Genomic DNA, 14747 nt, shown 5'->3' with positions numbered 1-14747 from the left:
ATCAACATGTTGAACAAGTCGGGTTTACATTTGCTGCCCTTAATATATATATATCTACATTATTTACACAAAATACATGTAGTTATGTATCAACAAATGACTTGACTAATCACATCCTGTGACTCCCGACAACTCCCTTCTCTACATACAAAAATCACATCAAAACACACTGTCAACCAATCAGAAAATAATCAGCTTTTGATGGTCAAGTCAATTTCCTATTTTGGTCATGAATACTCTTGGTCAAGAAAATACTAAACAGAACATAGGCTTGTATCATGAGCAAGATGTCCACATAGTCTGTATCTTCTTATCAACAGCTACCAGTTCAGATTTGAACTATTTAAGGAACAAAAAGAAATATTTCCTTTGAGGATGACCATAACACCTTCACTTTTGCAGTGAAAATGGACTTTTGCAGTTTGCACTAAACATGCTAAACCCTGCCTGCTGTATTTCACTACCATAGAGGAACAGCAGTGTGAATATGATGTACATCCTTCACTGCATCAATCAACCCTGGATATGTTGAAGATCTATGAGCAATAATTCTAAATAACATGTGAGTAAATCTGGGTGTACTTTCATCCATGTCAGAAGGCAGTGGATCCCAGCTTCTCGGAGCAGAAACTTACAAGAACCACAGACACTTCCAAGGGAGCCTGGAGCTTAAATTTCATAAGGAAACATCTATTTTCTTAGTAACAAAATAATTTCATCTGTATAAGTGTCATTACATTTTTACATTTACTCATGACTTGATTAGTCACTTGGATTTGCTTTTTTATAACCATCACTGGTAATCCTACTCTCAGTGAAACACTGTGAAATGCAAATACTGTTGCACAATCTGAACAACCACTTTGGCATTGGTTACAACCATGATATAAAAGTCTGCATCAATCCCTGCCATATGTAACAAGAGTCTTGGCTTATATTCCCTATCTAAACTACAGGCATTGTAGTTCTGTCTACATGCAACTTAAAGCACTGCAAACACGTCAGATACTGTAAAAAGATTCTCAAAATACTAACACCAGACACACAACCACTAATGGAGACATCAAGAGATGTCAAAATGATGTGGAGGATATTTTGGAAGAACAATATTCTATCAGTGATCTAGTATTTGGAATCTTTTTTTGTCCAGGCTCCATCAAGTCTGTCAACCCCACAATACTGTTATACATACATCAAGCCAACACATACCGGTTGCATCATCTGAACTCCATGTATATACCCTTTAAAAATATGACTGGGTCAATGTGAGATGACTGTTATAGCTACCCTGTTGGTGTGTACATCAGTAATACAATCAGAAAAGCTCCAGTAAATACTACACCTGTAACCATAATTGAAGGTGGATTATGAAACTAATATCATGATAAAGGATGAAGAAGAGTGAGGAAGATTCAGCTGAACAGCCCAATGTCTTAAAGGGGCACTGATGCGGAGCAGTTTCCGTGGACTGGTGTAAACTTTTGTTATTGTTTTTCTCCCGTGAGTACCCGGATGATATCCCAGAATTCGTGACTGGTTCGTGACCTCTGCTGCGCAGTCCGTAAGCGCAATTGATAGTTTAATTATAGACAGATCGACTTAGGTGAAGTCATTTTTACTTCATTACAAATGTATTATGAAAACAAATGAAACACTTTGAAGGTTAATCATCTGCCAGTGGTAGAAATGGTAAAAAACTATTAGGACGGGAAAATAACGAAGCCTATGTACGTCTCTATATTTTGTCTCATAACCCTAATTAGTTTATTGTCATATTTGTATGATTTTGAAAATTAATAAAAGAACACGCGATCTGCTTATATTCATAGTAAATTTCTAACATAACAGCAACATTTATACATTGTATAGATTGCCAATGTGGATCCTATTTCACACACATACGCGATCTAGTGTGTGTTTTCTGTCATACAGATTCTGCTGAATGCTACAACAAATAAATTAAAACAAAATGCAAATAATGTATCTAAAACAGACTAATTTCATAGCAACAATGTCAGGTTACTACCTTGTTCAGGAATGTATCCATCAATATCCACGTAAAAGAAATCGTATTCCATTCATCTGCAGCTGGTAAATAATCCTGCTCTGTGTCGCGTGTCTTACAACTGTCTAGTTTGCGAAAAAGTAACACATCGTTTCACGTCTTTCGTTGGTGAAAACCTGATAAACCTCTCATTGGTCTCCCAAGATAGCACACCTGGCAACTAATTGTATGATGTCCACTATTCTAAGTAATTTAGTTAACCAATAATGAGCAATCAATCAATCAACGCAAGGGTGGTTAATTCTTTGAAGGGAGAATGTTGTTTTTGCACTCACACTTTACGACAGGGTGTAGTCATCTACACACACTGCCTTTTGACAAATCCGCTAGAAGATAAAAGTAATTAATCAATCAGTGTGTTATCGGTTAATCCTTTGATCGATGTTTGTTTTTGTAAGTCAGCTGATAAACCCTCATGCATCACTTACATGCACATATTACATAACATACAATACATTTGCCATTACAGACCTTAATTTATAATGTTGAGTATTTACTGCAGACAGGAGAAATGCCAAATGGGAACCTTTGTTGAGTAACCGAAGTGGTGTTACTACTAATTATACCTGTTATAAATTCATTAATTGACCATCCAGAGAATGATGACAAATAACACGTGTAGGTTTACACCATCAAACGTGAGTTACAGCAAGGAAGATGTAATCTCTGTGTCGCATGCAGCCTGAAAACACTTATGGGCCGAAACTGTTTTGAGGATACCAACGGAATTTCGTTACATAAGGAATACATACAGGCATTTGCTGTGTACTTGGGTAAATAGGTGAAATAAGGTTTTTTTTTACGTAAGACAATTTTCAGATTTCTCTACCAAAGGCAAAGTCATCGTTTTTTGTTTACGAATTCAAATAAATCAACTGTGTGTTTTATTATCATAAATAATAAACCATTGCAGCTACCATAGCTACCAAAATTTACGTATGATATTTGCTATCACAGCTGAACCAACACTCAAAACTACCTAAATATAAAGCTTTGCAATCTTCCGTACTGAAACAAATGGCTTGCTACGTGCCTGTAGACATCATATTTTCATGTAACATGATTAAATATCGAGGTTAAAAACACAGAAATAGGATCAAATTGGATCAGTAACTATACCATCCAAGCATCCGAAAAGAACTACACTGCTGGGATATTTGGTTACGATCAGACAAGGAATACCATGGATATTTTTAAACAAATGGCATATGATGGGCATCCGGCCTCCTGACTGTTTAGGTGAAGAAATTCTGCTAATATGGACAGGAACCCAGTTCCTTTGTCCGTCACGGTCGAAGGAGCGGGCGCTGACCAATTTGCGATTTGGTTTCGTAATTAGACCGTTGGCGAGAAACATTATTCGCTCCGCATCAGTGCCCCTTTAATGCCTTCAAGGCCTGTTTAATACCTGTAAGAACCATCCCTGAAAGATGCCTATAGCATGGTGTAACAAAATGCCCAACTCGTAATGAATGCATAGAAGATGCCTGTAAGAGAACAACAAAGGCATTTTGAACATTAAAGAGAGAAGATGTTATCATCGATCAGTAATGAAACTTAGTGTAATACTATTGTCATATGATGTCTGTTTTTAGTACTGTATTTGTTCTGTGTATCCAGGCTACAACGAGTAGGTGTCCTCCATCTCAGTGTGTAGGGGTAACTGGTGTGCTGGGCTGACTTTGATAGAGACATTCCTCTCCCTCTCGGTGCCCCACACACTCCACAGTGGGCACATGACCGCTGTCCCACATCCCGGGGCTGCAGCGAGAACAAAGTCCAAACAGGCTGCAAGGGATCTTCCTCATCTTACGATACTGGTGCAGTAAACCACGGGCCTGGTGGAAACAACATGAGGCATCATATATCTGTACTATTTTCTACTAAATCAAACACAGGATATGAAACACTCAAATGCCCACTCAAACTGATTTGTTTTGAAATGATGCCTCCAAATCAGTCACAGACAGCATAGTCACAGGGCAAGACCCACTTGACATTATCAAATATGCTAAACCAAAACAGCACACTATTCTCAGTAATCTTCAATTAATGTAATTTTCCAAATAAAATTGATATTTTATACTTCTGACTCATGCCTGTTATTCTTATCGTCTCCCTCTATGCATAGAAAGTGGAACACTGAAATACCTTGAAGTTCCCTTCTAATTGGACGTACAATACAAGCCCAACACTAGAATTACTGTGAGTGGTTGGGAGGGCTTGACACATGGGTGATCACTACTTTAGTCAGCTCGATCACTGTTTTCATGGTGATGACCGAGATGAGTACCACCAATTATGTCAAGAGTGTAGAACCTTTCAGTTCTCTGGTATGTCGTAGATGACACAAGAAGTCCGCAACTTGAGGAAGTGTGGCCTTCACTACAGTATATGTTTCAAACTGCATCTATTTATCATCATATAAGGTGTGGGTAGATCTACATAGAGCTAGGGTGACTGTCTTCGCTGCCCTAGTAGAATATCCTTCATGTTTTAAGCAAGCTTGATACGATCCCCACGTGAAGTTGGAACAATGTTGGGTTGCCATGTGCTTGTTTGGTGTGCGGATGGACGAGTTGGTTCTTCCACTCTGGTAGTTGCAGTATTGGTTGTCTCGTTCCTCGATGAGTACAGGGAACCAATCTCTCACTGGCCACTAATGTGCGACCAAAATCAGTTTCATCTTCCCAACTTTCGGTAGAAGTACTGGCGTTCAGTCCTTCCAGCGAGATGTTGAGAGCGTCTGTTGCCGGTACTGGAGATATGAATGTTGGTATCAGCCTGTTGAACCTTGTGGCAGAGAGGTCTATTTACAGGGATCCAAATGAGTCGAAACACACCACAGTGCAGCATCCATTCCATTGGGGGTGGTTGAAGGGGGCATGACAGCACGGCGGCCAAGACATTGCGTGCACCTGGGTTGTGACATGCTTTTTTGTAGAGGTTCAAGTCGTCTACAATGTCAGAGTTGAAATGTCATCTGTAGCAGTGAGTGAGATCCAGTTCTCCCTTGCTTATTTAAATAGAACCCTACTTTGGAGTTGTATGTATGAACATCAGTAGCTTGTTCCTCATTCTGTCGACCAATGCCACACTGTGTTGATATCAGCTTTCATCTTCAGATCATTGATATGCTGAATGTGTTCGTTGCTTGACCAGATTCCTGCTGCCACCTCAGTGTTTAGGTGAACACCCCAACTGTGTAGTGACGCATCTACATAGAGATGGTTGCTCTAGCAAATAAGTTCCAGCGCAGACATTCAATGGATGAGTCCATCACAGTAGATATGGTCTCAAGTTGTCCACCAGTACTATCAGATCCAAGGTGTTGAGGTGCTGAATCAATAAACATTGTAATGGGCATAGTTGCAAACGTCCTCGTCTGGTCAATTCTTGTGCTGATGTGAGCAGGCTAAGTAGACATTACCACTGTCATGGTGGTAACGGAGAGAGTAGAGCTTGTTCTATTTTGACCCACAAGTCCTCTGGGACAATAATGCAGTTCCACAGGGTGATGACCAAATCCCAAGGAATCGAAGATGTTGCTGCGGCTCCAATTCCGATTTCAGTAAATTCACAGGCATTCCGAATCGAGTTAGTAACCTGGCTAGCTATTCTCGAAACATTTGTAGCTCTACGGACCTCTTAAGCCCATTCTTAACACATTGGCTACAATCAAAGTTAAGAATTCTTTGGGCTACAAGCGTTTCGAGAATAAGGACCCTTATGATGATGTCTAACTGTAGTCTGAGTTGACTTTCCTCATGATGAGCTTGAATACCGTCATCCATGTAAAAGGCACTGTGAAGTCCCCGCCAATGTAGGTAAGTGACAATGGGTTTGGTGACCCAAGTAAATAGCCACGGGTCCGAAGATATTCCAAACAGTAGGACTGTCCATTGATGGTGCTACCGTTGAAAAGGAAGCACAGATATTTCCTGGAGTCTTGATGAATCTGAATGTGCAGGTAGGCATCTTGTAGATCAAGCCAGCTAGACGGATGAGATGCCGCAGTTGTGGTAGATGGATCATTCTGAAGTGTTCTGGTTTCAGTAGATAATCCTTGTTGAACTCTCTCATGTTGTTTTTCATAGGTACAAGAAAGATTGGGGAGTAAAATCCTGTGAGCGGTGGTATTGCTTGTTTTGGGATCTTATAGCTGCCTCGTAGGATGCTCACGATGTAATCATTGTTGAGAAGTCCCTAATTCCTCCAGTAGCATTGTAGACATCTACCCACTCATGAAAGACTGTACTGGACCAGCTGGGGGTGGAAGACTCCAGTCATTCCGAACCTCATCGTCAGTGCTTTCCTCCTTTAGCACACCTGGCAGGATATCCTGCTTTATGGGAGCCCCTGTTTCCTCTGGTAGAGCGATGAAAGAAGCCCTTGCCACTGCTAGTGTTGTAATTCTTGTCTCTAACTCTTTGGACCCCAGAGAACTTTGACTTGTTGGAGTAACACTGAGAAGTCTGCTTAAGGAAAGAAGTCCAAGTGTTGATCGACTTTATCATCATTACTTCCCTGGAGTCCTTAGTGATGGATTTAGCAACACCCTCAATTCTGTCGTTGAATATTGTAGATGCTGACCAGGGAGCTCGATATGTAGCTTTAGTAAAGAGGTCACCTCAAGATGATGCTGAAAATATACCCTGTCTGCGTATAGATTTAATCCCGCAGATCCTCTATCTGAGTGGAGAGTACAGAGTCCTTCCTTCTTCATTGTCTGGTTTGCTGAACTTGGAGATGAGTGCTTCATTGATAGCCCTGGACATGGCGAGTCTGAAGAAGGTACGCCATGTGGTTGTATCCAGTTGAACCAGTTGCTTATCCTCCATCTTCATAGGATTTATTGCGAGTCTCACTGATGAGCTTATATGCCTTGTCTATTTCGGGCGCTTTCATAAAGGGCTCCATTTGATGTAATGGGAACTGACGAGTGTAGAAGGGTAGAATGTGTTGTTGCTGATACTTAGTCAACATCTGAAAAGCTGCAGACAAAGTTTCGGGGACGTTAGATATCAGCACAATGGGCAGCAACACCCCAAAGCGTCTATGTCCTTCGTTTCTCATCTTATAGGTGTGAGCTCTGTTGGAATCCTTCGACACAGAAGCCAAGTCCAATCTGTTCATGATCCACGATGTGATCTCTGAGTCTGAGAAGAGAATTTCCTCCATTGATGGAGATCGACGATGTCTATCTCTGTGAAGAACATACTACATGCGGATCAAATCCCAATAGTCGTAGTTTACACGGGGAACAAGATTTCATCAATTAAGACAAAGTAAAAGTTGAAGAAAACGTGTCCAAAACACATGAAAATTATTTCAACAAGTTTCAACAATCATTTCACATAATGACGATAATAATTACAATCCAAAAACCAAATACAACACACTTAGAAACAAAATATAAGCAAAAACTTATAACTGTATTAGGACCCAAAGTGTCTCCAGCCATCCTTGTTGAGAGATGAAGTAGAGAGTGACATGCATGACTGGTCATGTGACCATACTAGCAGGAAAGTGAGGCTGCTGAGCGGAACGGAACTACAAGGATTTAAAGTGTTCCATTATCTTTGCTTAGAGGGAGGAGATAAGCATGATAGACATGAGACAGGATATGGAAATATTTAGTGTTTCAGTATTTAAATCTCAGTGCCAGCCCCACAGGACTATTTGCTTTACCACTCTAATGTGCCAAGTGCAGTATTGTGGGTGCTAATCGTCATATCATCCCTCCCACAATCAATGGTTTCCCTTTTGAACAACTGTATATCAATCTGTTGTAACATCTCTGAGGAAAGACTTCTCCATCAGTAGCATACCTTCCTGAGGACAAGATCTCCATTCATGTGCATAGCAAGGCTGCTGAAGTGCAAGAGGATCTCATCAGCAGGCAGGTTCTGTTCTATAACATCATCCCCATATATGGACACGATGGCCACACAGAGGAACAGGTGGAAGTAGTCAGTCTGGTAGTGGGACCAACAAGCCTCCCAGATGCGCAGAGCATCACTCTCAGGAAACTCACGTTTGAAGCACAACAAGATCCACCTACAAATGAAAAATGTTAATTGGAGTGTGAGGAAGCGTGCATGCATGCCTCAGTTAGTTGGATTTTAAGTGACGTTTAGCAATATTCCATATGGGGAATCGAACCACGTTCTCCACTATGATGAGCAGATGCTTGCACAACTGAACTACCCCACTGTCCCACACTAAAACTTATGTTTTACTTCTATTAACATGTCAAACCAATTTTAGTTTAGGTTGCCTATTTTCAAAATAAATCACCTGAGATAAAATAAGCATAATTGTTAGCTTCTCTTTATCAAACTTTTAACTGCTTCTGAATACACTGTCACAGAATACAGTTTATGATCAATGCTATCCTGACAACAACCAAATCAGGTTGTCACCAACCTATGACAAAACAGCAGCTCCATGGCATCACTCCCCAACTTCACCAGATGAGAAAAGAACTTGAACTCCATCAAACGTAGCAGCTCACGGAAGTAGTTCTGAAGCCAATGAACATGATTACTCACTTGACAAAAAACAACTTGCACATTTCTTCCTGATCAAAAAATGCCTTTTATTTGTATCTCATTGTGAACAAACACAACAAGAACATTTTCAACAAACACATATTTTGATTCCTATTGAATCATAGAAAAGTGTAATACTTTATGGATAACAACTTCTATATTTTTATGCTGTTATCCATAAAGTATTATAGTTTTCTATTATCCATCAACTTCTAAAATGCCAATCAAACAGAACATGCCAATCTAACAGATCCTATTGAACTGTTTCCTATTCGAACTCTGATCACTTGATTTTTTTAATGAATGCATGTTACATTCAAACCATGATATTTATGACAGTTACCTTTGACTAAAGTAAGGTTAAAATTCTTTCATTAATCAAAACTGTTTCATGTAGACATACAGCTGCAGAGATTTCTGTCTCAGTACTGTATAATTGTGGCAAACATCCAGGAATAAGTAACAAGACTATTGCCAAAGGGATCTGAAATAACAGAATCAACTATTGCTAGCTTACAGTGATGACTGACATATCCTACCAGCTGCTTATCCATATCGCTGTCTCGGGGGGAACTGACAAAGATGGTCCTCTGCATGAGTCCAACAAAGCACCAGTAAGCATCAACCTCATTCTGCACCTCAGCCAGCACTGGCGCCAACAGGTCTGACATGCCCTGAGTGTAGCCCATCCAGGGATTGGCCACAGCATAGTTAAGGAGGATGTTCCTGGAGGCAATAAGGAGAGAGTCTGTGAATGTGTCTTTGGGACACTACAACTAAAGAAATAGGCAAGTTTTGTGTTTCCTAAGAAACAAATTTCACAAAACAAGGGCCTGATTATTTTCTAAGCAATCCAATAGTTTTTCCCTTAGTGTTCATCTAGACTCTGTTTATACTCATGACTCAGATGAAAGACTGCTACACTCAACTTCATTCTAGTCAGCTCTTAAAAGTAAGGATTGCGAAACAGGACAGCAATTAACATACACCACTCCTACCAATAAACACTCTAAAAGTAGAATTTGTGATTTGACCCAAGAGCGACTTAATGATTTGACCTAATGTTGGACAGTACAGTCCATCTGACAAAAAACGATTTGAGTGTTTCAGATAACAATCACACCACGACAGTTGAATACCACAGCAGGATTAATATGTTGAAGTGATTCAAAAGAAACAAAAATGTAGCGTTACATTATCATGATTAAACATGTCCACATCATCAAGCACATGACTGTTGTTTTTGCTACAGAAAATCAGCCACCTTCTGAAATACAAGAATTACATGTGTATACTGACTTCAGCACTTCAATGTTGGGGTTGTCATCCCCACGGAAGTAAGGGTGGCTTCGGTCTGTTCGCACCACATCCTTCTCCACAGTGCACTGGATTGTCCTCCAAAACTGCTGCTGTTCCTCAAATGTCATCGACTCTCTGTAATTTTATATACATGAAGTAACACGCATCAACAGGTTTCTCAACCTCATCTCCAAATGTTCTACATTTTAGTCTCCATATTATGGGGTCCTCAACACTGAGGCTTCAGGAAGGTTAATAATGGCAACCTGGGTGTTTATAGTGAGATAATTAATCCTCTGTTTTCGGGTACAATGACAACCTAAATAAATCAGTTGTTTCCAAATTTGCAGTCACTGTAACAGCAAATCCAAAGACTAGTCACATATTGTGCACCAAATTTCAAAGTGGGAGAACTCACACTCTTGTAATACACATAAATTGTATGTAATATATGGGATTATGTTTACATCTGGTGAAGTACAGATTTCATTTATCCCATCCAGGATTATTCCATCCCAACAAGTTCGCTTGCAAACAAAGTCAGCAATCTAACCCACTCAGCCACAACAGCTTCCACAACACAAAAATCTGAAAAGTAGTTGTCGAGACTATGTACTGTGTGTACCCCTCTGATAAGTGAACATAAAATGGCTACCACAACCCAAGCCATGAATACAGATTGTACTTTCATTTATTTGACGAATACTGTTTCAAAAAGATTCCTGAGGCGTATTTTTCCCATCCATATAATAGAGGCAGGTCTACATACAACTCAGTCTACACCAGATAATACAGTGACCAATATCATGAGCTTTGATTAACAAAAACTGGAACTGACCACCCAATCCTGTAAGTCACCTTTCACGATTAGTATGCCTTGCTGAAGACTAATTCAAAAACAGACTGATGCTTCACTTAATGCAGGAGCAGATGTGCTAAATGGAAATACATAAACAGCATCTGTCAATATGACAAGGGTTTTTTTAATAATCTCGAAAGTTAGGTAATATTCTGAATTACCAGATAACTTCCCTTTAATGGGTAACCAGTTCAGAAAGGAACGGACGTCCAACAATGAACATTTTCATAAACAAAACATACAAAAGCAACTCACCTCATTTTCCGAATATTTTGATACTCAATGAATTTGTCATTGCGGATTTGTTCCCGTTCGTCGAAACTGGAGTCATAAGGGAAGTAGTGGAGGAGATATGGCCAGGCCTCGTGACGCAACAGCGGATCAAGCCCGCCAAAAAATATAGCCTGGAAAACAGAACAAACAAACGTTAAAAGGACCTACAATATAGCACAAACAAAAATGTTAACAGGGACTGAGAGGACTAAAATATAACAGCCATTAGTATCAAAGCCAGAAATAGTTCCAAGGACAGCTGTAATTCAAGAATCCCAACCAAGAGGAAAGACAAATAATGGTGATCTTCTGTAAAATAAATGTCAGTTCAGGTTTTCGAAAGTTAACACCATGATATAACTTGAATACTCTTCACAGCAGCAGAAAAACTCAATCTGACTTCAATTCTGATGCTATTCTACAACACTTGCTCTAATATGATCTGTATGATCTAATTTCAAAAAGAATGTATGATCCTAACCTTCCTCAGCTGATAGTCATCCTCAATGATGCCTTCCCTGTTCATGTGCACCCTCCAGATCTCCTCGGTGACTGTGGCATACACACCCTCTTCTGGGTGGCACTGGTCATCTGTGATCTGGGGCTTCACAATGAGGAACTGGCGGTATGGGGTCTCACCTTCCTTCACCTTTAGGATTCAGACACAAAGTCAAAAGTTGTTGAAGAGTAACACTCACTGTCATTGTCAATACAAAATGATGCTGATTCAAAGTCATGTCCTAGTTCCCTTCACATGACAATTCTACAGATAACATCATTAGTGACATTACCATTGTAAGTTTTAAAGACAAGAAATATTTTATCTTTTGCACAAGCAAATGCTTTAGTAATATATAGATGAAAAATAATATGCAATAAAATCACACAGAAGAAATACAATAAAGTACAAGACAACATCTGATTGAAAAGTTCATATGCGCCTTTAACTGTGATATACAGTAAGAAGCAACATGAAAGTTCACATGTTACATGACACTTTCCCCTTAGACAATGGTGAATACACTGTTACAAACACAGCCACAACATACAGTAGCTGTACTTCTCTTTGTATTTACTTTTCGCTTTGATACCTTGTCCTTAGCCTTGGCAAACAAGCTCCAGTCCTCAAAGATCTCAGCCAGCTTATCCAAGCCTCCGTTATGGAAGTGGAGGATCTTGTACTGGCTCTCTCTGCTGGCTATGACCACTTGGCCACGGGTACACTCCTTGTCACTGTAGAAGAGCCGCAGAGACCGCATCTGACCTGTACACAACAACTGACCATTGTACCACACACACCAGACACATCCTAATGCTTGAGATAACCCAAAGTCATGCAGGACTAAAATGTTCACCAAGTTTATCCAAGAGCAAACTTGGGATTCTTACCCATGAGTGAGCGAATAAGCATATAACTTCAACACTGCCTTCAACAGAGTTCCAGTCACATCACAGCATATTGTAAAAGGAAACCAGAAGTCATATAGGTCTCTTATATTTGCCAGTTTGAAGAACCAACAAACACAGGAATGGTACTGACAAAGCAGGGCAACACAAATTGAAGGTCTCTAGCATACATAACCAATTAATTAATGATGCAACAAATTGTGCTTCCTTCTGACATCTGTGTCCCATACTGTGGCATAGATTTGCCACAGTCCGACACACAGTTCAGTAGAATCAGTAACATTGTGAATGTCCAAAACAAAGATGCTGTTCCACAATGAGACAAGTCATTTCAACTAATTCTTACAAAGCAGTAACAACTCTTTGATCATGCATTACCTGATACATCTTGCTATAATATATCAAGTTAAAGTATATTACCTGTCTCAGTTCTCCAAAAATGGGTCCATTTAACCGTGCACTGGTTATCCTAAGTCCAAGCAAAGAATACTTGGAGACTACTTGTATTAATGGTATATGTCCTTATGTGTATCATATAGAGATCAAGCCCACATGTTAAGGATATGTCAAAAGAATTTTCATGTGATGGTTTGATGATGGAGAAAAAAACACATTCCATTACAATCACATACATTTCCAATGAGATATGACTCCACTGTACAATGAATGATGTACAACTTGCATTCAGCATAACTTGCCATAAAAAGGGGAATGAATTGCCTTCTTGTTTGATCTGTAATTACTCATTACTGACCATCAGACTTATCCCTACTCATGCAGGTAATATATAATCCATAAATTTGAGCTGCATCATATTATTGGTGATTATTAGTTACATGTATTGTCTTCACCACAATAAATGAATAGAGATCTGTACTTACCTAAATCAACTGAGAAGACTCCACAGATTTGTTCTTTGGCTGATTTTTTTTCTTTCCGATTACTAGCATACACCACTGAGTTTTCTGGGAAGGTGAGATTGTGGGACACACTGGCAGAGGAGCTGGAAGATGAGTACTCCTTACCAGGTGAGTTGGGGGCGGAGTCATCAGACGTGTATGGACTTGGAGGTCGTGAATCAGGCCCAGAAGTCGTTGTGGAAGAGGAAGATGTGTTCCGACACCGTGTGACAGAAATATCAGGAGTAAGAATAGGGGTATTTGGTGGCGGGTGAGTAAACCCACTCAGGTCAAGTTCATTGGGAATTTTACAAACAGTGGGCATAACTTGCAGGATTTCTTTAGGGGGGTATTCTGTTGTCGGACATTCACCAGATTTTAAACCATTTTGTGATTCAAGGTCCTTTTTTAGTTCAGACAGCATGGTTTCATAATGGGCCCCTGATGGGGAAGGATGAGTGGAATCTGAACTCAAACTGGCAGAATCCACATCAGTGGAAGGGGAGCTGCTAGTGTCAAACTTGCTCTCATTCTTGTTGAGATTCCTTTCCGAAAGATCAGTATTCTTATCAACAAATGCATCATCACCAACTTCTTCTGTAACAACAACCAACTTATCCCCATCCATTTCAATACTGACTGATTTATTGGAGTCTGTTCTCTCTCTGGCTTTTGTATGAAGCTTATTTCGTTTCAACATGGCTGCCAGTTGTTCTTCTGATGTAAGTCCATCACTATCAGGAGAAGAGATTTCTTCCTCCTTAACAGTGGTATTCATGAGATTTCTTTGTTCCATATTACTCTTTCCTTTCTCGGTATGGAGATCATTAACATTAATTCCAACCTTGTTTGGTTTTGTTCCAATTGGTAGTGACTTCTCATTATTCTGCACATAACCCTGACTTGTCATAATCTCTTCTGGTCCAATGCCTGAATCTGTTTGCGATTTGTTGCTTGTACTGAGACGATGACCATCCCGTGTGAACTCCTCACTTGGGTTCCAGCTCTCAATACTGTCATCTCGAGATCCAACTGATATCTCAGAGCTTAAACTTGTGTTGTCTGTACTGTGCTTCTTTCTACGAGGTAGGGAACGCTCAAGACGCTCGAAAATGTCTGATCCTCCCAGAATGCTCGAGTCACACTGTGACTCACTGGGAGATGGGGTGAGCTGAGAACTATGGTCAAGTTTGGCAAACTCTTGTTTGGGTGTTCGTCTTGGACTGGCACGGGGTGTATTGCCCTTTGACTTGTTGGGGCTGTTTTCAATACTCCTTGGGTTCTTTTTCAGTGTTGCATTTGGTATCCAGGTAAGAATTAAAGTTGGTCCACTTGACTGAAATAATCAAAGATTAAGGCTTAATGAGCAGGCTTAACAAGATAGGAGAGAA

The 14747-nt window shown here is 40.0% G+C and overlaps 1 protein-coding gene across 2 annotated transcripts in view; it reads right to left on the bottom strand.

Annotated features, from left to right (window-relative positions):
* Positions 1–2327: 2327 nt before the first annotated feature.
* LOC137283468 (TBC1 domain family member 16-like) overlaps positions 2328–14747 on the bottom strand; it is a 51803-nt gene continuing 39383 nt past the window's right edge. The window contains exons 3-11 of one of the 2 annotated variants that reach the window (XM_067814981.1): positions 13339–14692; positions 12127–12314; positions 11532–11699; positions 11033–11181; positions 9919–10053; positions 9159–9345; positions 8495–8592; positions 7897–8125; positions 2328–3903 (exon numbers count right to left, since the gene is read on the bottom strand). In XM_067814981.1, the coding sequence (XP_067671082.1) occupies positions 3712–3903; positions 7897–8125; positions 8495–8592; positions 9159–9345; positions 9919–10053; positions 11033–11181; positions 11532–11699; positions 12127–12314; positions 13339–14692 (2700 nt within the window). In that variant the 3' untranslated portion in view covers positions 2328–3711. The remainder of the gene's footprint in view (positions 3904–7896; positions 8126–8494; positions 8593–9158; positions 9346–9918; positions 10054–11032; positions 11182–11531; positions 11700–12126; positions 12315–13338; positions 14693–14747) is intronic. The other variant, XM_067814982.1, reaches the window with a different exon arrangement.

This window comes from Haliotis asinina, chromosome 5 (genome assembly GCF_037392515.1).
Source record: "Haliotis asinina isolate JCU_RB_2024 chromosome 5, JCU_Hal_asi_v2, whole genome shotgun sequence".
Lineage (NCBI taxonomy): Eukaryota > Metazoa > Mollusca > Gastropoda > Lepetellida > Haliotidae > Haliotis > Haliotis asinina.
The sequence above is the reverse complement of the archived record's forward strand: the minus strand, read 5'-3'. Positions and strand labels throughout refer to the sequence as shown.